Below are 23,483 nucleotides of genomic sequence, written 5' to 3'. Positions count from 1 at the left end.
TGTGTTTGAAGAAACCCCTGATTGCCCCGGCGAAGATGTGAAAAAACGAATAGAAAAACTGGTTTGTGAGTTGGATACATGTAGCTTGGAAGACAAAGTTGGCTTTAGAAGAGTTTTGCTCGAAATGGCAGAAGTTTTCGCAAAGAAACCCGGTACGTGTAAAGTTTACACTCACGAGATAAAAGTGAAAGGAGAAGATCCCGTAGTGTCGCATGTCTATCCCATAGCCTATGCTTATCGGCCCGAGATTCGCAAGCAGATAAGAGAAATGCTGGAATGGGACATCATCCGTCCGTCAAGTTCATGTCATCTCAACCCTTTACTGGCAGTGAAGAAGCCAGGGGGGAAGGGGCTACGCATCTGCATCGACTTCCGGGCGCTCAACCAGCGTTGCCAACTCCAAACAGTGAAAACACTAAATTTGAATGAAATTTTACAGCTTTTCCACGGGAAGAAAGTCTTCTCAAAATTGGATATGAACAGTGGATTTTGGCAGCTAAACTTGTCCGAGGACAGTAAGTCATTCACGGCTTTCCTATTTGAGGGTAATTTATATGAATTTCAAGTCATGCCGTTTGGACTTTCAAACGGAGTACAAGGCTTCACCAACGCCATGAACGCGGTACTGGGGCCAGAAGTGAACAGTTTCTGTCTAGCTTACGTTGACGATCTAATAATTTTTTCGGATGATGTACAATCACACTTGCAACACATCCAGATTGTACTAAGGAAGATAAAAGACGCCGGCATGACGATTCAGCTGGAAAAGTCAGCATTCTTTCAGAGAGAGATCGAGTATCTGGGACATGTAATCAACACCGAAGGAATAAAACAGCACCCAAAGAGATTTGAAACAATTAGGCAATTGAAACGACCGACCTCCATTAAGGGAATACAACGCTTATTAGGGATCTTTCAGTGGCATGCAAAATTTATTAGGAACTTTGCCCAGCTAGCAGCGCCACTGTACGAGCTCCTGAAACAGAAAAAAAAATGGAAGTGGACAGAAGAGCAACAAAAAAGTCTTGACGGTTTAAAGGACGCCGTTTGTGAAGAACTACAGTTATACCACCCTGACTTTGAGGACAAGTTCTATGTTCAGAGTGATGCGAGCCTACGCGGATTAGGAAGCTGCCTGTACCAAATAAAAGATGGTGAGAAGCGCATTATCCAATATGCGAGCAGATCACTCAAAGGCGCCGAGACGTCATACAGCATCAACGAGCTCGAATGTCTAGCCATTATATGGTCAATCAAGAAGTTCCATGTGTACCTGGCGGGCAGAGAGTTTCTCGTTGTCACAGACCACAAAAACCTACAGTGGTTACAAAGAGCCAGAGACTGGAACAGCAGACTGACCCGCTGGAGTTTGCAGCTTCAGAATTACAACTATAAAATTCTACACTGCAAGGGGAAGGAAAATGTAGTCCCAGATAGCCTTTCACGGTATAATGAAGGAGCAGGCGTGACAACAAGCCATGTGTATTCCATCTTTCTAGGAGAACGGATGCTGACAGGATACACCGCGGAGCAGTTTGCAGAAGAGCAACGGAAAGATGAAAACTTGCTGAAAATTGTACAACAACTAGATGGCAATCCTGATCGAGACGAAAGGAAGGACAGGAGAGTGAAAGAATATTTCCACCTACAGAACGGAATCCTGGTCAGGGAAGATTTCCACGATAACAGCCAGATAAAGATCTGTATACCAAAACACCTCACCGAGAAGGTGTTGAATGAAAGTCACGAGAAAACGGGGCATTTCGGTTTTGAGAAAACCTGGAGGTTGTTGACAAACAACTACTATTGGAAGGCAATGCGCAGAGACCTAAGAAAATGGCTGAGAGATTGTGAAACGTGCGCGGAAACAAAGCCTGGAAAACAAAAGAAGAACCGCATCCTTTCGTCGCTGAGCGCTCCGCACGCTCGTGCCCTCGTCGCGGTTGACCTGGTAGGTCCCTTGCCCCGGTCAAAAACCGGGGAGAAGTACCTTTTCACCGTGATGGATCTGGCTACCCGTTTCCTGGTGGCATACCCAGTTAGATCATCTAACACGAGATTATTGCTGAAATATTTGACGAGATTCTATTTTGTCCACTTAGGGACGCCAGAGTGTATTCTTAGTGACCGGGGACCACAGTTTTTGAGCAACGAGTGGAAAAGCACATTGCAGGACTACGGAGTGAAAGTAATGCTAACCGCCCCTTATCACCCAGCATCCAACCCGGTTGAGAGGCTACATGCTGAGATAAATAGACTAATGCGCGTGTTCTGCAAGGATAACCACCCAGCATGGAGCGAACACGTGACATCCATAGTGTTATTGCTAAATTACACTGTATCTGCCTCAGCGGGATACACCCCGGCAGAGCTCTTTATAGGACACACAGGAAACAAAACACTTCTAGAACACTTCGGCATAAAGGCTCAGGGAGAGGAAGTTCGCTGGGAAGAGAAGCTAATAATGGCAGAGGCGAAAGTCACAAGAAAGAAGAAAGAAAATAATGAAAAGCAGAGCAAATCTGGAGAAGAGATCAAAGAAGGAGACCTTGTATTCAGGAAGAGCCATTATTTAAGCTCACAGATTGATAAAAGGATAAGCAAATTTTTTAACTTGTACGAAGGTCCATTCCTGTGTGAAGAGAAACTGGGGAACAGGATATTCCAGTTAATTGATTGTAGAAATGGGAAGTCGGCGACGCCACAACACGTGGACAATCTGAAAAAATGGAGATGTTCAGAAAAGAAGAGGGAAATATGGCTGGCACATCTGGAGCAAAACGGGAATCTGCCCGAAAGGGCAAGCGACCACTAAAAGGCCCAGAAAGTAAACAATAGGAGATTAGAGATTATTTTTTTTATTAAAAGGCAAAAAATGTAGACCTTTCTTATAATTAATGCAAGAAGTATGCAAACATGTGTGTGAGAGGGAACAAATTGCAACCCTAATATTTACTTATATCTTATTTACCGTATTATTCAGTATTCACTTTATTATGTATAAAACTACAGGGTGTATCCAAAGTTAGTATATATGTGGTTATATACGTTGAGATTTTGATGTTAAAATGTACTTTATATTGTATTCTTGTATACTTTATTATATTCGTTTATATTCTCATGATTATATCACAATTGCAGAAAGTATAACTTCATTGTAATGTTGAGTTAAAAGTTATACGGTCCAGGGTTCGAGTCCCTATTCAGACGCCTATGTGTGCGATCATTAACAAATATCATTAATATGTGGTATGAATTTTTTCCTGTCACTCGCAAGTTCGCTCTGAAAAAAATTCATAATTAAAAGGAGGGGAATGTTATAACGGTCAAATATTGAGTGACAAGTAATTAATCTAATTGCCCGTTAGTATGAATTAATTGCAATTAATAATATTAATATCCGTCGCGAATACAGGTGTCTAGCGAACTGCCTTAGCCAGCACTAGCTTGCTCAACCACAGTTTTCCGCCCGAATTCGGATTTACATGCATTCTTATGGGAATATCAAGAAAAATGCAACTTCTAAACCAATGGACCGAATTGGATGAGATTTTCACCAGCGGAAGACCACATCTTGAAAGTACTGATTCCAAGATTTGAGCCTAATCAGAACAGAACTACGGGAGTTATGAATTATTAAAGATTCATCGCCGGATTGAAAGGGAGAAGCTACCCTGCCGAGTTGTCTTTGGTTTTCGTGACTGAATACAAAAGAGGAAGAGTTAGCCTAATCTCTGCGCGAGGAGCTGCTGCCAGAGGTTAAGGACCTGAGTGAGCATTGGCCAAGATAGGAGGACAACGGTCAAAGCACCAGAAACAATAAACAAGCACCTGATCATAGAGGGTAGCGCGTCACTACGTTCAAATCTGGAATAAAAGGGATGATTTGGAACAGTTTGCCACAGTTTGCCTACAATCGCCACCGAAGTGTGAGCTACGCGCGACCTAGCTGCGAGGTCTGGATTTGTTTTCCTCGAGTGAGTGTTTCAGAGCCATGGAGTAGAGCAGAATATAGAACCAGGGGGTCGTCCTCCCCTTGCCGTCAACGCATCCGTGCACATACGTGTGGTTATGTGAGAATAACGCCAGACACGTCCACCCGTGTCAATCGTCCGAAACAACGTCCAAAGTAGTGAAAGTTAATAACATTTGATATCCATGTGAAACCGCGAATGGCTCATCGCGTATGTTCATCTCATCGCCCAAGTCACGTATCTGTACTTACGAGTGACCGCGAAGAACTGACCTATTATTGCGCAAGTTGTCGTATGGAGTCGACAGTGAACGAGTGAAGCCAGGATCCGATGAGGCCAGATGGAGCCGCCGACCGATCCACTTTCGCCAACCAGGATAACCGCGAAGTGCAACACTGGAGTGCAGATGTTTTCCAGAACTGTAGGACCACTTCCGCCCAACCCAGGTCAGAGGGAATGCAGCTAAGGTAAGATCCAACCATGTGCGTGTGTGAGAAAGATGACGACTATCTACCGCGAATCTGCGTGAATCAAATCATTGCATAACTTAAATCAGTGCTATGGCAACCCTAGACATCTGTTTTCCGGCGGAGTAATCAATGTTTAAGATGAGAGTTTATGTTAACAGCAAAGAATAGTTCATTCAATATATTTATACCTTCAGAAAAGATAGAAGGGGTTCGCACAAGGAACAATTATTCACTTTATACTTAAAATCCTAAACGATAAATTGTAAAAGGCAATGTAGCCAAGACATAGCAAGAGTATGGTCAAAGTAGTAATTAATCTAACCTTTGTAATTGTCATATTGTCGCCATATGCCATGGAATGAGAGTATGAATGTGAGATCGAGTGAAAGAGGGCAAGTTGTACTGTGTATTTATCTGTGCTTTAATATATGTGTATATTCAGAAACACCGTAGCATTATGTAACGTCATTTCAGGTATCTAAAATCAAATCCTCCTAGGTTTATTCTTGGTAACTCCGACTGTTAGGCACTTATCCTGACCGTATTATATTTCATGTAATGTTTAATTCGCCCAGCAGGTGAGGCGAGAGATTCTTCGTTGTTGCGTTGCTAAGCTCAGTTCAGTGGAGTCAATTGAGTTAGTTAGTTATTAAATTAGCAGCCCGTGACAGTATATCACAAACAATTAGCCGGGAAATTGTACATCAATAAAGAATCGGAACATCCAGGTAGGGTTAAAAGGAATGTATACCTCAACTTCTTTATTAGAGCACGGAGACTATGTAGTGGGGAGGAAGAAAGGGTAAGGGAAGAGGAATGGATAATGGAGGTAGGAAGAAAAATGGATTTGAGAACCACGAAATGAAACGCATACAAAGAAACGTGCAGAAAGTCATCAAACAAGAGATAAATAAAGATAAGAATGAGGAAACAAAGGGGGAGGGAGAAGAAGAAAAAAATTAAGAATGTTAGTTTTGTAGGGATCACGTATTTTAAAGGGTTATCCGAGAAAATTGAGAAAACAGTAAGAGAATATGGGATTAGATGTGGGATGAAAGCTCCATGGAATATAGAGAAATATTTTACCGAATATTAAAAGGGAGGAAAAGGAAAGGAAACCCTGAGGAAGCCAAAGGCGTATATAGGATTAGATGTGAATGTGCCAAATAGTATATAGGACAGACGGGAAGAAGTATGTGTATAAGATGGGGGTACACGAGGATGACATTAGGGAGGGAGTCCCCAAAACCAGATTGTCCGAACATAGAATCGTAAGCAGACATAAGATCATAAAGAAAGAGGTTATTAGAAAAGAAGGCAACAAATTGAATAGAAATGTCTACGAGACCGCAAATATTTGCACAGGGACAAGTAAAAAATTGAACAGGGAAATGGAAATTTAGAGCAGGGATGGGTGAATTTTTTAAAAAATGGGACAGAAGAAAGAAATAAGATTGTTTAAAAAATGGGACAGAAGAAAGAAAGAAGATTGTAAGATAGGATTCCATGTTACTCCGGAAGTGGTCCATGCAGTTGAGGTGGAACGAGAGTTCGAGTTGGATAGGTGATGCAAGTAGGGGAAAGCGGAACAGTGTAGGAGAGGAAAATAACCTTTACGACTTCTCAGTTAGTAGCAGACTGTCAGGGCAAACAGAACAACGGAATGTGTTTAGCCAATTTAATAGGATCCCGGGAAAAGAGGTCTTACAGAGAATGGGGAACACCTTAAAGCAGGATTTTTAACCGGGGGATTTAAAGGAATGATGACCTGTTTTTAACATGTGTTTTTTAACCAACCCTTTTAACATCTTGACTCAGCATAACAGGAGAAAGAACCTGAGGAAGGGGGCAGTCAAACCCCGAAACGTAGTTTCGAAATTCTATACTCACTCATGTAAGTAAGACTATTTTATACAAATTTTGTATAGATTATATTATATAGTGAGTAACAATACGTAAAAATCAAGTATATTTGAAAACTTAACGACAGCATCACAGTTTTTCTCCTTATGAAGCAACAGTATGTAGTGTGCTCTTGTACCAGTATTTATAGCTGCTTTTTAGAGGGAAATCGAACATAAATAAACATAAAAAACACTAATATCTCACAAACTGTTATAACTACAAGGAAGATACTTTATACAATGAAATACTTATGATTACATAAATTACCTCAACAACAATCAATTACCCCTAACTACTAAAATGTCTGAGAAAGGATAAACTATGAATATAATGTGCAGAGTTGAAAAGATCAAACTGTAGCTTACTGAAAAAAATTCTCCGAACTTGTACATCTGTGTGGTCAAGTAAATTAATTATTTATACCAAAGGAGTTGGATGATATTTCAAAATACTTGAAGCCACAACAATAAACATTTTTTTTATTTCAAAAGCTAAGTAAATATTATCTCTGCGAGACAGAAATTATTTAAATTTGTCCACTTGTCTCCCAAGTCAGTGACTAATACAAACTGTGCCGTACCCTTTTATCTATGCAAATAACAATGTCACCCCCTATACGCCTTCATGGCATGGTGCTATGCACAGGGGAGCTCTTTTTTTTTTACACACACAAACACACACACCTATATATGTACAAGATGTGTTAAAAAGTAAGGGCCGATTAATTATACAACAGTAATCCACTGAGCATGTAGCTGACATGCATTCAACAGTTTGCTGTTGTTGTCTTTGTGTTAGCGTGAGTAATGATAGATGCAAAAATCAACAATCCCACCAATTGTGAAGAACGGTCCGACAGTAATGAGTGAAGGAAAAGTATGGCAAGGCATTGAGAGTTTAGGGAAGGTCATACAAATGTTCACATTGAAGAATGAATTGGTTGTATTGTATTGTACAGATCGACAACACTGGTGAACATGTGAATGCAACATGCGAGAAAAACATCACTCTTGCCATGTAATTTCAGAAATTTAATTGTTCCAAACTGTTATGACATACTGGGTTATCAAAACCATACTGACACATTGGATTATCAAAACCTATGTGCACACACAATGAGCCCAAAAAATGTTGATAGCTGCTCACATTTTTGAACCACTACCAGATAGGTAGACAGACACAGGTGGATCTAGAACTCTTTTTCTGGGAAGGGTACAGATTATGCTGTAAGCAAATAAGATGTGATAAGATGTAACACACGAGATTCTTCGACATGTTAAAAACATTCAATATATGTGTGTCTGTGTGTATTAGTGTGCTGCAATGATCGTGTTTTTTGCTCAAGCGGCAAATAGTTCACACAGGCAATGCTAGATGGCATGCAGAATTGATAGGTTTTATGCTCGAACCTATTTGTACACGTATTTCCGTCATTTGTCTATGGTAATGGGTCCTCAAATATGGATCGTGAAGTAAAAGACGAAGTGAGATTGAAAAATAAGTGAACATAGTAATCATCTCCATGTTAAAAACAGTTTTGTATATCTTACCGAGATATGTGAAAATGAAATAGATGATTACGGGCTGAAACTACCAAGGCTGATATTTTATGTTTCTACGATTATTGTCACATTAAAATGATGTTCGATTGATTGTTATAACTGCATTTTATTATTTCGCAGAATATGATCATCCTTTTCGGTAAATGAACAATGATGTACATGTATTCGTTGCACTGTGATACGATATTTGTAATTGCTTAGGCAGGTCTGTCAGCATGTGTATTCATTTTACGTTTCGGTCTGTACATATTGCATACTTTCATATATATTGTATTTGAGCCTTACATAATAATATACAGAGTTATTATTTAGAATTGTAATTCCATAGAGTGGTTTCCTTCCATGTACAGGTTTTAGGTTGACAGTGCTGCTTATTAGGTTCTGAAATACGGGATGTTCTCAATCATTCCACTACGAGCGGCATGGGAGATTCGATCGAGTATTTTTGAGCGAAAGTGGTCCAAAGCAGTACTCTAGTGTCTATATTCACATCAAGACAATTACAAAGGGTTGTTTTAGCTTCAATTTGTAGTCAGATAAACTAAACAGGCCTCAATCTTCAAAGCAGAACCCAAACCACTGCACAATTTAACTCCATCAGCAAACAGACCCAGGACCCTTTGATTATAAGGTAACTGCATCAGTAGATTTTTGTGAAAAGGTAGTAGTTCTACGGTATTTGTATTAATAATTACAGAAAGGGATAAGCATGAGAATTCATTTCCTCAGGCGAAACTGTCGCAAACATAGAATATATTTAATATAGAATGCTCTCATTTTGTGCCCATCAGGTAATGTTATTATTGATTGTTCTGGATTTGATTTCCACTGCCGATCTACTTACATGTCTAGTAAATATAGTACTGGCAAACGCATTTGTCCTACTGCAGTGCTGGACTGGCTGAACTCCCATGCAGCAGAATTGTATGCATAAGGTATACATAGGCTTGTTCCCTACTGCTGGGAAAACAATGGTGAATATGTAGAAAAGTGTGTTCCTAAACACTAAACCCCCCCCCCCTTTTTTTGCATTTGTTGTTTTTTATAACCAACTGATCCTTACTTCTGAAAAATACCATGTAAATCTTCAATTATGACATTACCATGCACATCTAACATCAAAAGAATTGCTTGTTGTTCTTGCAGGTTGAAAATGTACACCAAAAATAATTTTAGCACTAAAACATACTTATGAAACATTATAATTATATATAAAATCAAAGCACTTTTATTTTTTGGGGAGGGGGATAAACAAACAAATCTTCCACATCCACAAAATCTTTCACAAAATAGTCCTTTCCTTAATCTTGCATTTATTCATTAATGAAAAATTCAGACCATGGTAATTACCGTCACAGGTATTTTCTTTTTTATAGTTTCAAACTCACTTGAAAGAACAACTAAAAGCTAATGCCACTGGACTGTGTACACACTGGAATGCATTTTTATGGTTACAAGAGCATAATGAGATATTACACAAACGCTAGTAGAATTACATTACTCACAGTAAATATACAAAGCAGTTTTTCTGTTTGGAAATCAGGTGATGCTACAGAGGGGAGCTTACAAAACTCATGTATAAATCCTCTTGACACTTAAAACCTGCACTAAATCTTGAATTAACATAATAGCAAGTGCATGGATGTCCAAAATCACAGGATCATCCCCCTCCACAATCTAAATCTATTCTCTATCCAATGCAAGAAAGAAGTTTATTTAAACAAAACCATGCAACTTCTGAGAAATAGTTCCTTTCGCCAGCCTCCATTCCAGAGTGATTACCACAGTGCAGTACAATACCTGCGGTACCGTGTTTGAATCCCAGTCTGAGTGCTCTTTGTGAGCGTCCCTCAATTTCATCATATCATCCCTCATCCTCATCATCACGATTAGCCAAAAGTGGCAGAAAAGCAAAGTAAAATAAACCAAATCAATCGAAAACAATTTCTTTTCTATGTGTTAGATTTGTGCGATCGTAGCTGTACAGCTCAAAACATGCCACAACTTCAACATACGAGCTATTTTGAATTTTTGTTTTCAAGTTCACTTTGTGCAGATAGGCTAATTGGGATTGGACCTACAGCTTAAAGTGGGATCCAAACTACTGTGCATTGTGCCTCCCTCTACTGGGCATCGAACCTGGAATTCCATGAGTATAAGTAGACAACTTTACTAATATGTCATCCAGGAGGTCAGAAGCTATTTTGATTTGGTACTTTTGGCTAATCACAAAGATGAGGATGACTACTGATAAATAGATGAAGGGACAGTCACAAACATGTAGGAACAACATAACAGAGAATTATCCTGTTTGCAGGTCAAGAGCTTCGTTAGTCTGCAAAATCAAATGTAGGGTGTACTATGTGGAAAAGAGGTTGACATTTGGGTGTGTCTAGCAAGGGCCACCCCTTACACATCGGGCTATGTTGAGTGGTATGGGTTTATCACATTCTCACGTGCAAGATTCCTACACAGCTGTCATTCAAACCACCAATAGGATTTCTCAGACACCGCATACATTTATTTACGTAGACTTTGTTTTTACAGCAGACAGAGAATAACACTAACAAATACTTTATTTGATGAAATACAGCCTCTGCTAATGTTATATGAAGTCATTTCAAGTGTCTGCTCTTTTCTTATTTAGTAATGTTACTGCCTTTAAGTCTCTGACACAAGCAATTCTCACTAACAGATAGTCAATGTGTAGAGGCATGCATATTTAATTTTTCACGAAAACATGAAATGGGAATTAACACATTTTTATGTTCATTTAACATGTTTTTGAAAGGTGTGAGGTACATTTCCCTTCAATGTTTTGTCATGTAATGATGCGAAAGGAACTGCAAAATGTGAAATTTAGAGTTTATTTACTGACACGACAGTTTTTGAAGTCTGAATTATCCCGTGAGTAATGCAAATCATGGAAAATTGATTAATTCTGCTGTAAATATTTGAGAAGCAAAAATGTACTCCTTTATACAAGAATAAAGTAATTAATCTGTGATAAATACATACATACTCTATTAGAAGGAAAATGTTTATTTTGTGTAATAAGTGTAGTTTATAAATCAAATTTAGGGTTTTATTCACCATTTCAACATGAATCTGACATTTTATTTTATTACACTGCTTTCGATACCAAAATGTGCCCAGTTTCTGTACTGAAATATTGATGTATTATTCACCATACATATGTGTGGCTCTATGAACGTGGTACTCTGACAAATTCAATACTTTCAAACAGTTCCATGCCCCCAAGTTCCCTTTGCCATTCTTTTAGCATATTTGCCTCTGATTTCACACGTTACAATTGAATATTTCAAGTTACAAAAGTAAACTGTTGAAATGAGCACTTACTAAGACATGAAAACTACTACAAAGGGTTACAGAACCTTATTTCTTTCATCTAGGAGTCAAATACCATGATCTTTACAAGTCAGAAAATCTCTCGAAAAGAGTATCCTGAAAGTAAGTTTAAGAAGACTCTCTCTTTCAACACAATCAGTTAAAGTTACGAAACAGAAATTTAACATGAAGACTCCATTTGCACAGATTCTACATTTAAGTGCACTACACACGGATAACAGAAATAAACACTTGCTAGCCTCTTCTTAAAAATTGATTCAAAAAGAAAACTACATGACATGAGGAATGAAAAGAATTTGAAGAGATTTTTTTACTTACATAAGAGCCTAGCTGGGTTAGTGGGGAAACAATGGAATCCGGGTATGCCACTATGGATCTGGTAGTAAATAGTTTCCTCTAGAGAAATCAGACATCAAAAATTACCCACCAAGAAAAGAACATATGAACCATTTTTTAAAAAAAAACAACATCACAATTTCATACAACATATGATTACAAAATCAAAACATTTATTTTAAATTTAAAGAAAGAAGATTAATGGAAGAAAAATCTGGAAAATGTACTTAGAAGCAACTCACCTAATGTTTACCATTATGGGAATAGGAGAAATTAGGGAGAAGCCTTGATGATCTGTATCGAACTTATTAATTTTGGAAACCTGATTGAAGGTAACAAAACCAATGGAAAAAACATGTATCCACCTATCTTATGCAAAAAGGGTTAAAATAAAAGGAAACCAGACAACTGAATAAATACAAACCATAACAAATAGAGTTCTCGAAAACTAGATTAAATTAGTAAAGAAAGAACCACATGAGGAAAAATGTAAAGTTCTACGCAACTAAATAGAAAGCAATGTTCACAAAAATGTAATTTCAATATATTTTTCCCAACACTTTAGAATCAATACCACAATCTACGTAATTAAAAACAAGTAAAATAATACAAGATATTCATATCTCTATTTGTCACATAGTGTAAGAATAGTTTCTTAATGTTCATTTATGTTAAATTTGTATTTTTCGTAATTTCATGTTGCTTTTCTTCCTCTCTGTATTGATCACAATGGGTGCATTCCCCGTCTTAATGAACAAATTCAATGAAGATAACTGGGCTCGTGAACCTGGTGAAACCAGATATTATACAGAATTAAGAAACGTCTTAGGCAAAAGTGCAGGCACAGCGTTATGTTTACAGAAAGTTTATGCATGGTGGCCAAGGGGAAGGCATGTTCTCCTAGAAGAAATAAACTCCACTGCGGGAATTGTTACTTATTTTTATCACACTTTCAGAATGGTTGAGGAACACTCAGCTTGTGCATGTTGCTTCATATCTCTCTGTTCAAATTAAGTTGTATTTTCCAAACTAGTGCAGTTTGAAGCCATCATGTGTGCACATTGTTCAATACCTTAAACTCGTGCTTGTATTTCGGAATGCACCCAATGATGATGTTGAGTCAAACTAGATGAAGGACAAAATTGAATTAAACAGCCATGCCTTGCTTAAGATTCAAACCTACAACTCTTGGCTTCATGTTACACTAAGCTAATCACTCAACTACAGGGACTAGCCCTTATATAAAAGAAGATTAGGTAGATGAAGCTGATTTTGGGATTAGCCAACAATGGCAGAAAAGCAAATTGATTATTGTTATTTATCCTTTATTTTCTGCTGCTTTGGCTAATCACAACGATGAGGATGATATGATTAAATTGATTTGAAGCTTTTCCATTTTTATTGTTAATAGTGTCGAATAAACTTGTTTAATTTGATTAGCATGATCAGTTAGCATGTTATTTATAACCACTTTTTTAAAAAACTTTGAATGCAGGAAAATGTAAAATCTGATGAAAATTTCATAGCATTTTGCTATATTGGAACCACAAAGAATGAAGGTTTAATGTGGAAAAATGTAAAATCCGGACATCCAAAATCGGGAATTCACTGTATACATTACACACTATATCTCACATTACAAAATAAGATCATCTTTGGATATAATTGATTCTATTTTGGATTACACTGTTACTGTATTTTGTGTAAGATTAGACCAAAGGAAAAGTCAGCTACAGGAACAAGTTATATTTATTGAACAACACGTTAACAAAGAAATGAATTTATGGAGATGACAAGTTGAATGTGGTTGAAAAGTCACTTTAGTAGAGGAGGTATTCCTAGTGTCCTGATTCTCAGAATGGTCTCCATGTTTAGCTATTCTATAGAGGGCAGTGTCGACTGTTCTTTGACACCATCTGCTTGCTGAAATTAGTATGTCTAGAAGTTTGTGCAATGCACCATGTCATTAAGGCACACATTCTCGATCTGCTGTTTTTACCATTTTGTTAATATATGTAGGCTTAAGGCTCGGCTGTACCTTTGGCCAATGCCAGTAAAGCAATTTCGTGTATTATATATGAATGCTCCAAAAGGAATTCTATGTACTTAGAATTCCTTCTGGAGTAATTCATGTAAATCCTTATGTGGTTTGCTTTCGCTGTTGTCTAGAGATTCACAATAGTTCCATGGCTGCATAAGCCAACTGAACTATTACAAATATTTAACAGAATAAGCAAACTACATGAAGATTCACGGGAATGCTCAATTTCTAAGCATATATCATTTCTCAGATTTTGGAATATTGTAGTACAGGGTGATTCTTACAGAACCAGCCTGACAAAAGGAGCTGTAAAATAAAATATACAATGTAAAGGGGTTTCCAATAAGAATGATATGATTTTGAAATGAACTGGCAACTATGCTTCAAATGTTATAACTGTTACTAGTTGTCATTTGTGTTTAGTATACTGTGACAATTCATCATGACTAAATACACGCTTCAAGAAAGTTTGTTATTATCCAAAAATTTTATGATAATAGATGTTCTATTGAACTTGAAACGGATCATAATTTTGGGCAAAAAATTAATCTCTCAGATGAAGATTATTTCTGGTTAAGTGGATATGTTGCCCAACTGCTACCAGCATGGGCGACTGTGTGCCGAACATTTTTAACCGTTTTAGGTTTTGATTTTTTAACGTCCTCGGGGATTCTTAACGGGAGTAATACTGGCTTTGAGAAGCTTTTTACCAAGGCTTAGGCATGTTTTTTTTAAATATTTCTATTTTCCAAATGTACCTTTTAACCCAATCCTTGTTTTTAAATAAGTGACGCGACATGTAGGATAAACTAATGCCAAGTAAAGCCTGGTAGGAACTCCCAAACCTTGCTCAAACAACAAAATACTCGCCAATACGTAAGTAAACAGTTTTTAGATATTTTTTTTAAAATAAATTTTTAAGGAATTTTTTAGAAAGCATTATTCAGTTTGCCACGAGTGAGTAATTCACACATGTGCTATTATGATTCAACTTTACATTTTAAAGTGATATTGGCTTAACCCTAACAAACATAATACACACACACACACACGCGTACATATATAGACAAGACAGACTGCAAAACCTCTCCTATCAGATATTTCAATCTCTGGCAGAAATACACTGAAGTATATGGACAAGTTACAGTTCAACAATGGATGGAGACACTGAAACCTATATACCAGCATCAATTTAACAATTTTGACTAGTGGACAGTGGGGGAAGGGGGACAATTGCAATTTCATTGGTAGCAACCACATGTATCTACATATTTATCAAGATACAAAAGTACCTAATTGCTGCAACTCATTGATTTAAAGTGAATAATGATTTTTTGTGTCTTGTGAACTGATGGTATTTTTTGCTATGACTTTTCCAGGTTTAAAGATCAAAAACCAATTTTTTCCAGACTAAATGATTAGGGCAAATCATGTATTTAAACATGTGTGTAAAAAGGGCATTATATTTGAAATAAACATCACACTTTCAACCCCACTTAACAAAGTTCTTACAATATTCACTTCACTGTTGGTATCAGGGGGTGAGGTTTTATGTAATACCTGCCACGTATTCACTAATGGTTAACAAAGAATTTTAACAATTATAGCATAAATAATGCACAATCATCATAAAATTAGTAACACATGTATTAATCCTAATATCAACCAAACACAACCAAATATAGCAACAAGATAAATTCCAACAGCACCTTGATGTAGAGGATTTCTACATGATGATAGTTCGAAACATGACCCCTTTTTCCAGAGTATTGAATATACAATTATACTGGTAATATCTAGTGTATCAAACTGAAGTATAGTTTGTCCACAAAACATTTTAAATTTCTCGCATGCCCTATTTTCCTTTGTTCAAAAACCTGCTTTTAGTGATCAACAAAAATGTTGATTCTTCCAGAAACAGTAAGTTTCCATAATTTTCAGACTGGTAGACACCCAGAAGGATATAGCTACTAAAGAAACTCCCTCAGGGACACTCTTCGCACAAAGCTAAAGACATTAGTTAAAACACTGTCATCATCTGGCAATGGAAAAGATATTCCATCAGATGCAGTGTGTTAGGTTAATAGATGAGTAGAATTATCAAACACACAATCTTTGCATTACCATTCATATATTTGTATGATTCACACCTTAAGCTATTGGCCCAAGTTTCTTTTGTTTTATTGCAATTTCATCATGCTACATGTGCATTTTTTATTTGATTCAACTTTCGATTTGCTTATGTTAAAACATAGTGATTACTTACTGCCAACAGCCATTCGTTTACTGTTGTCTTGGTTACAAATGAATGATTTCGAGGTTAGGTTGGCCCCTTAGCATTACAAAAAAAAAAGTTCTAAATTATTTCCACATTCATTCCTACTAGTCTACAATACTTTCTGTCACTTCCATCAACAGAGAATGCCTTGTCCATGGGGAAATTGCATGCTTGCGTAAGGCAATTTTTAAGTTGTTTTTTTTTTCAACGTAAATAACTTTTTTCGAAGTCCAAATAGTGTTCATTACTTTAAGGAAGGTTCAAATTTCGTGTGACAATGATTGCCAAATTGGTCTTTCTGATAGGAGAATTTGAAAAAATCATAAAACAATCAGAACTGTTACCAAGCTATTTACTAAAAGAAACTCATGCACTTACCTCATGAGCATGGTTCATGAGCATTTCAGCTGCCACTTCTTTTGCGGTGAACTCGTATTCGCCCATATCAGGAGGGGGGCTGGTTTTAGGTGCAGCGTGGTCATCAAACCTCTCCCTCTCCACGTCTCTGCACTCATCTGGGCCGGTTTTCAAGTTCAACCCACCCGGATTTTCATCCACACGCTCCGGGGGCCTTGCCTCCATGGGCTGAGGAATATTCAATGGGCCTCTATCCATCATTAACATGTAGAATGTCTCCCAATCACATACATGTATGCATCGCACCACCAAATCAATGGTCAAGGTTTTCACGACATTTTTGTTAAATTTTTAAGGCTCGACCACCACATTTTTCAATAAAAAAAAGCACAACTGGAAAGAACAAAAACACATATCAGAACCATCACTAATGAAGAAAATTCACTATGATTACAAAGGACCACAAATTGCATTAACCTATCCAGCAAGAGTAACGTTTATGTGCATACCAGGATTACATTGGAGCAAAGTGTGGTTTCTACGTTGGGTGTGTTTAATGCATTTCCTGAAAGTCAGAAGCATTTTGAGAAAGTCACGTTTGTGTCATTACTAGAGGCAAGCTGAAAAAGTAATATGTTTTCGCAATGTGCAGATTGTTGGCTGATCGGGAAAAGAGAACGAAGGTATAAAAGACAACAGGTGGAGTGGGGGTGGAGTGATGCAATTTTGACAGCTTGTCAACAACGAAGCTGGCATCCAGTCTTGCCCTTTGTCCACCAAAGTCAATGGATGAAAAGTGCTTCAGAGAAAGTTACCACTCCATTGATGTTTTCTTCCAAGTTAGACATGCACGAGATTCATTTGATTTCTGTTTCGTAATATAACTATTGGTACTAATCTGATACTCCCCGGACAGATTTCTTCATTTTTACAGAAGAAACTACTTACGGTAATAAGTTCTTATAGCATTGTCTAACATCTGGAAGGTGTTTTGTGTGATGTAACGGATTTCTTCAAATTTAAAAGTTTGGGGCTCATTTGGGGGCAGGTGACTCCGGCCAATTTCTAACATGCCTTTAACAGGGACTCTATAGATAAAGCCGGGGAGCCGGAGCGGAGGCGGGCCCACGTTAGAAGTTGGGGGCTGTAGGTCAATTGGTAGGTTTGACTCTGATTCAGAGTGGGGTGACGACATCAAATTCGTAATGAGTGTGGGGAGTGATGACAGTAATGATGTTGCTCTCATATGCCAGCCAAATGGGGTCAAAGTTAAATAAATAGTTATTTATGGGTCGTTATTAACCTTTTGCTTTAGTTTGCAAAAGGAGCAATGGTAGCTCAGTTGGTAGAGCAACTGGCTACCATGCGGAAGACCTGGGTTTGAATCCCAGGGCAGGCAATCTGGAGGAGGAAATTTTCGTCATTTCCCTGTTTCTGCACGGCTCTGAGGCGCAACCAGCCTCGCATCACTGGGTACCTGGAGGGTAAAGGCAGCGGGGTGTGATGCTGATCACATCATCCCAACTATGACCGAGATCAAGAATATGTGGGGCTCTACCTCCACATTACCCTATATGCCTTCATGGCACGTGTCCACACGTACAGGGCTAACTTTACATTTTTTTTACTCTTTACTCCTTTACTTTACTCCAACTTTACAAGAAGTTGGTAACTTTTGCAATGAGAGCATAACTGTACCTGCAGTTCGAACCCTTCCGTAGCAGCGTGGCCTAAGAGAGGGCAAGCAAATTAATACATTTTGTGAAAAAGATAAGTTGTTTATTGTCTTCTACTTCTTCTATAGTGAAACCACAGGCAAAATAGCCTGCGCAGACTCGCGACTCCTGTGCATCCTACTCATGCATGGAGGAGAGGGACAGAGTGGAGCATGCTTCCTTATGACAAGAGTTGAACCAATGGAGGGGAAGGTGCACAAAGACTTTTGGCCGAAGGTTCTTTTCTTTGCGGTCGCTCTATGCGAGTTAACGCAAAACACTTCTTTTTTATATAGTAAGCAATAAAATTAACAGTTACTTTTCTGCACGTCCAACAGGATAAAAAAAATAGAAACACAATTTTCATCGATATATATGCATCTGTTACAAACAAATGTTTTGTGGGCAAGGAAATTATTTTTTTGGGTCCATGTCGAAAACTGTGAGACTCAGTTTCTTTAAAAAAAACTGCTCAGCAGTAAATGTGTGTTGCTTAGGGTGACCAGACATACTCTTTTTAAGAGTATTATACTATTTTAGAGGTTCATATACTCTATACTCGGTAAATGTTTACTATCCTTCGGACACCTATAACTTCTGAGTTTCGTCAATTTTTGACATTTGTAGGCCTACTTACCTATCTGCTTCGCGGATCATTTTTTAACGTGTATTCACGTTTTTTTGATCAATTTTTTTCTAAAAAAAAAAGTGTTTTTGTAACTGAAGAAAGTACGTTTCTGCAAATGGTTTCTGGGGCTATGTGTCAATGGTTCGTGGGGCTATGCGAGAATGGTGTGTGGGGCTATGCGAGAATGCTGTGTGGGGCTACGCATATTTTTTTCGAACCAATTTTTAACTATTGTAACCTATTGTGACCCTAGCTAACCTAACCGGAAATGGTTCGTGGGGCTATGTGTCAATGGTTGAATTTCCACTATGAAACCTTCCCACATCACACAAAACACCTTCCAGATGTTAGACAATACTACAGGAACTTATTACGGTAAGTAGTTTCTTCTGTAGAAATGAAGAAATCTGTCCGAAGGATAGTAAACTACAGCGCAGAAGAAATAGCTTGGCAGTGACGTCATCTCCCTCCTTCACCTCTCCTTCCAGAAGCGAGGGGTCATTCGCTAGGGCGGACGATAAGGTGACGTTCAAACCAATCGAAATCATTCCGAGAGGGGTGATGCAGGCTTGCAAACCCCACACTGCTACATTAGTCTAACAAACCGCAGCTACAAGCGAAGGATTGCAGGCTATTTTGTTTCTTTGTTAGGGAGGTTTTTTTGGCTGGTTTTGTCATTGTTGAACAATGAGCAGTGGAGTAAAGAAAGGTAAGCCCTTGCACAGCGATATAAGAGAAATAGTTTTCAATGTGTATAAGTACTTTGATTGCGATGAAAACAAAACCACAGCTGTTCACAGAACGCCCGTGGCGACAGGTGTCAGAGAAAGATCTGTGTGGAGAATTTTTAAAGATAAATACAAAAGTGTTGCGATTGCGAGCGGGAAACCTTTTTCAACGGCGGGCAAAAACCAACCGAACGGCCAGCAACGTGTCACAAATCTGGATTATCTTGATGAAGCAGTCGTGCGCCGAACAATCCATGATTTATACACGAAAGGCATTGTTGTCACCTTACATAAACTGATGAAGGAACTGCAAGAAAATTTTAAGGTTTCGCATTGGTCGTTGCGTATGATCATAAGAAAATTAGGATTCAGATTTTAAAAAAACAGCGTAAACAGCAGGAAACTACTACTTGAACGAAACAGCATCATTGCGTTGTGGCGATCATTTTTGCGTGAAGTTAAAGAACTGTGCAGAGAGCAAACCGCCGGTCTTTCATTTACATGGATGAAAGTTTCGTGAACACACAGCACACTGTCCCCAAAGTTTGGCTGGATTCCAAAGATTCGGGGGGGGGGGGTGCCAACAAGGAAGGGTGCCAGGTTTATTATTGTGCATGCCGGTGGTGAAAGTGCATTTGTGGAGGGGGCGAAGTTAGTGTTCCTTTCAAAAACAACTTCTGGTGACTATCATGGGGAGATGAACGCTAACAATTTTATGTTGTGGGTCGAAGAACAGCTTCTTCCCAATCTGCCCCCAAACTTGTTATTGTGTGTGACAATCCTCCGTACCACAACAAGTTACTGAAAAAATCCCAACATTAAACAGCAGAAGGATGAAATGAAGTCGTGGCTATCATCTCACAATATTCCGCATGCAGAAGGTTTGCTGAAAGCCGAATTATATGAAGTAATTAAAATAAACAAACATAAAATAAACATCTAGCAGTGCTAACATTAAATTGAAAATTTGTAGTTTGCACCGCGATCTTCACTGATCATACTCTTACTCGTGCCATGGTTCCTTTCATAGTAGTTGGCAACGCTGATTTAGCAGGGAGTGGCGTCACTGCCAGGTTATTCCTTCCCGGCTGTAGTACCCTATACTCTTTTCAATTTGCAATAATCCCCAAATATACTCTTTTCCTTGCTATTTAATTTCATTCATTATTTTACGCGTAAAAATGCCTTAATATCCACACAATGGGAAACGTCAAGATGTCAACAAACTGAAGTATTTACTCCTTGACTCAAGAATTTCCTATGAACAATTTCAAGTGTCATTTTCATATTCCATCAACAAGCAAAACATATTTCAAATTCATTGGAATTTAATGATAATGATTAGGGATGAGCAGATACCACTTTGAACCGATACAGATACTCTTACAGATTCCCACCAATACAGATACCGATACTTGAAAATTGCAATAATTAAAACTTGTTCAAAATATTGATCAATATTGATGTATAAATATTCTCCTCCAATTCTATGCATCAACATAACAAGAAATTTAGGGTCGGGTACCCTATTCTACACCCTCGAATTTTGAAATTATTTTTTTTTCATTATGAACATTATTTTATCCTATTTGTGAATAACAAAAAATTGGAGCGCAGAAAGAAGTATTTACGACTGTACAGCCGTTTAAAGTTGAAATTTTGTCGTTTGAAATGGTTCGCAATTATTTCCAATTTCTAGATCGTGATACTAACACGACACCAAATTTTAACTATCGATCTCAACCTAACTGAACTAACCTATCCACGTGCCAATGGTTCGTGGGGTTAGCGTCAATGGTTCGTGGGGCTAGCGCCAATGGTTCGTGGGGCTAGCACCAATGGTTCGTGGGGCTAGCGCCAATGGTTCGTGGGGCTAGCGTCAATGGTTCGTGGGGCTAGCGCCAATGGTTCGTGGGGCAGCAGACCATCTCCCTGTAAGTCAATTACAATGTCCCGTATGTCTCGTCGAACAAAGTCCTCTATGTCCTTCATCCGTTGAACGTGTGTCAATCTCATATTTAGTCCTTTTGTCTTAATTCAATGTCACACAAATCAATTCCAATGTCTAAAGTCGCACAAAACAATTGCAATGTCTCAAATATCCAATCTGCCAATAAATTACATAAATAATATATCGAAATCGCAAATTATTCCATTGCACAAGTCATTCATAACAAGAAAAAATTGCAAATTATCCCATTGCACAAGTCAAAGATAAGAAGAAAAAGAAAATGTTCAGACGTGCGCCTGTGACATGAATCTAAGATGCGCCATGATCAAATCCCTGCAAAACCGTTTCGACGTTACATAAGGAATCTAAATATTGAAAAACGTAAGTTTCCTAGCACGTAGATCTAAAAAAATTACTTTCCGCGCTATTTAGAAACATCGTTTCTTATGAAGAACTAATTTTCGTAACGAGAATATTTGAAATGTGCGAAAAATCGAGGGTGTAGAAAAGGGTACCCGAGCCGAAATTTACTTTAGAATATTCAAGAATTGCATCAGAATATTAAAATAGATATTATGTAGTCACAAAATATAGTTTTTTGTGCAAAATTAGTGTAAAATAAAAAAGAAGTTTTAATTTGCATAATTTCCAGGATAATTAGACTGTCAAGAAGTCGCACGGGATTTTTGCGGACCCCGTGAAAGAGCAAAATGCATGCGAACCTTCAACCTATAGACTATACTCTTCTTGGTCAACAAATATTTGGTCACACTAGTGTTGCTGAAATTTTCATACCACGGGGAGTGACAATAAATAATAATAATATTTATTTACATAAACCTGTGATATATAGGCATGGAAAATGTCAAGGGTAACAAGTGTATCATAGATAAATGAAGGGAAACGTTTCGCAGTAAGAACTTCCAATATAAAGAAATGACACATTCGAATGCTTTCATGTTGTTACTTATAAAAAGATAAGAAATAAAAAAAATAAAAAAATTGTACTTTCATTATTACTCAATTCCACACCCAGCATTTATTATATCGGACTGTTTCTCTTCTTCTGAAACCTTGTCGTTGTCACATTGGATTTTTCAATTGAATATCATAGATTGGGTCCAGACCAGTTAATTAGTACCGATTCCAATAGAATTTAAATCCCTGTTCTTTGTGACAAATATAGAAGCAGTAGTATAACCTACTGTTATTAACATATTTCGGACAAAGAAAGACACTACAGGTTAACTGGAAGAGTAGAAACAGATAGGTATCTGTCAAATCAATTTATTTCTGCCTAATGGGCAAGGCTTTTCGAATTTCGAACAAAGCATCATCAGCTTTGAACATTCGCTTCTGTCTTCCGTCTACACCCCTCGCCAGATCCAAGCTCAGCTCGGGATGCAGTTAAGAAAAAATGCAGAAAAAATCAGTCCATAATATTCATTGATTACCTTCTCTCCGAGTGGTATTTTTCACTCACATGAGAAAATATAATACGTTAATAAAATTGCATATGAAATAATGTAGCTGGGCAGTTGTTTTAAGTAACAATGATATAAAAAAATTCACATACCTATCCTCCATCTAAAAAAATCTTGAAAAAACGATCAATGATTTCACATAGTCCCTACGTAGCCTCGCACCTTGTGTCTGGCAAACGAAAATGCATTTTACATCATGGCGGAAAACAGAGACCAGTACATCCGATTTCCTTTCGCATCAAATGTCTGGCGAGATGTAGGGGTGTGTGGGATCCATAAAAGTCGGAACCGGTATCGGGAAAAAAAATTTCCGTCCCGAACCCGACTTCGGGAAATGACTTCTCGACTTTTCGGGATCCCGAGCAGCTGTGAAATACCAAATGGTCATTTTAAAAAAGTTGTTAATTCTCAACGTCTTCTGCATTACAAGTGTCTGGAACTTATCGGAAATTGTTTGTTTCTATTCCGGTAGTGCAAAAACAATCACTTAAGTTGAAAATGACGTGTAGAATTCGAGATTTTCAGAGCTTCAGGAAATTTCGAACATTTCCCGTCCCCAAAATTTCCCGACTTTGTCGGGAAGTGGCGAATTCTTCCCGTACCGAATGTCGGGATTAGATCCCGTCCCGACCAAAAAATTTTTGTCCCGAAAAGTTTGGTAAGGGATCGGAAATTTTATTCCTGT

At 38.0% G+C, this 23,483-nt stretch overlaps 1 protein-coding gene across 3 annotated transcripts in view; it reads right to left on the bottom strand.

Moving 5' to 3' along the window:
• The window catches only part of LOC145997339 (uncharacterized), a 71,062-nt gene extending 48,038 nt beyond the window's left edge, over window positions 1-23,024 (bottom strand). For 2 of the 3 annotated variants that reach the window (XM_083134285.1, XM_083134287.1), the window contains exons 1-3: window positions 22,891-23,024; window positions 16,314-16,685; window positions 11,599-11,676 (exon numbers count right to left, since the gene is read on the bottom strand). In XM_083134285.1, coding sequence (XP_082990411.1) covers window positions 11,599-11,676; window positions 16,314-16,559 — 324 coding nt within the window. In that variant the 5' untranslated portion in view covers window positions 16,560-16,685; window positions 22,891-23,024. The remainder of the gene's footprint in view (window positions 1-11,598; window positions 11,677-16,313; window positions 16,686-22,890) is intronic. The other variant, XM_083134286.1, reaches the window with a different exon arrangement.
• Window positions 23,025-23,483: the final 459 nt, after the last annotated feature.

The sequence above is a fragment of the Lepisma saccharinum genome, chromosome 13 (assembly GCF_977018435.1).
Source record: "Lepisma saccharinum chromosome 13, izLepSacc3.1, whole genome shotgun sequence".
NCBI classification, from domain to species: domain Eukaryota; kingdom Metazoa; phylum Arthropoda; class Insecta; order Zygentoma; family Lepismatidae; genus Lepisma; species Lepisma saccharinum.
Note: the sequence above shows the minus strand (reverse complement) of the source record. Positions and strands in the feature narration are given on the sequence as shown.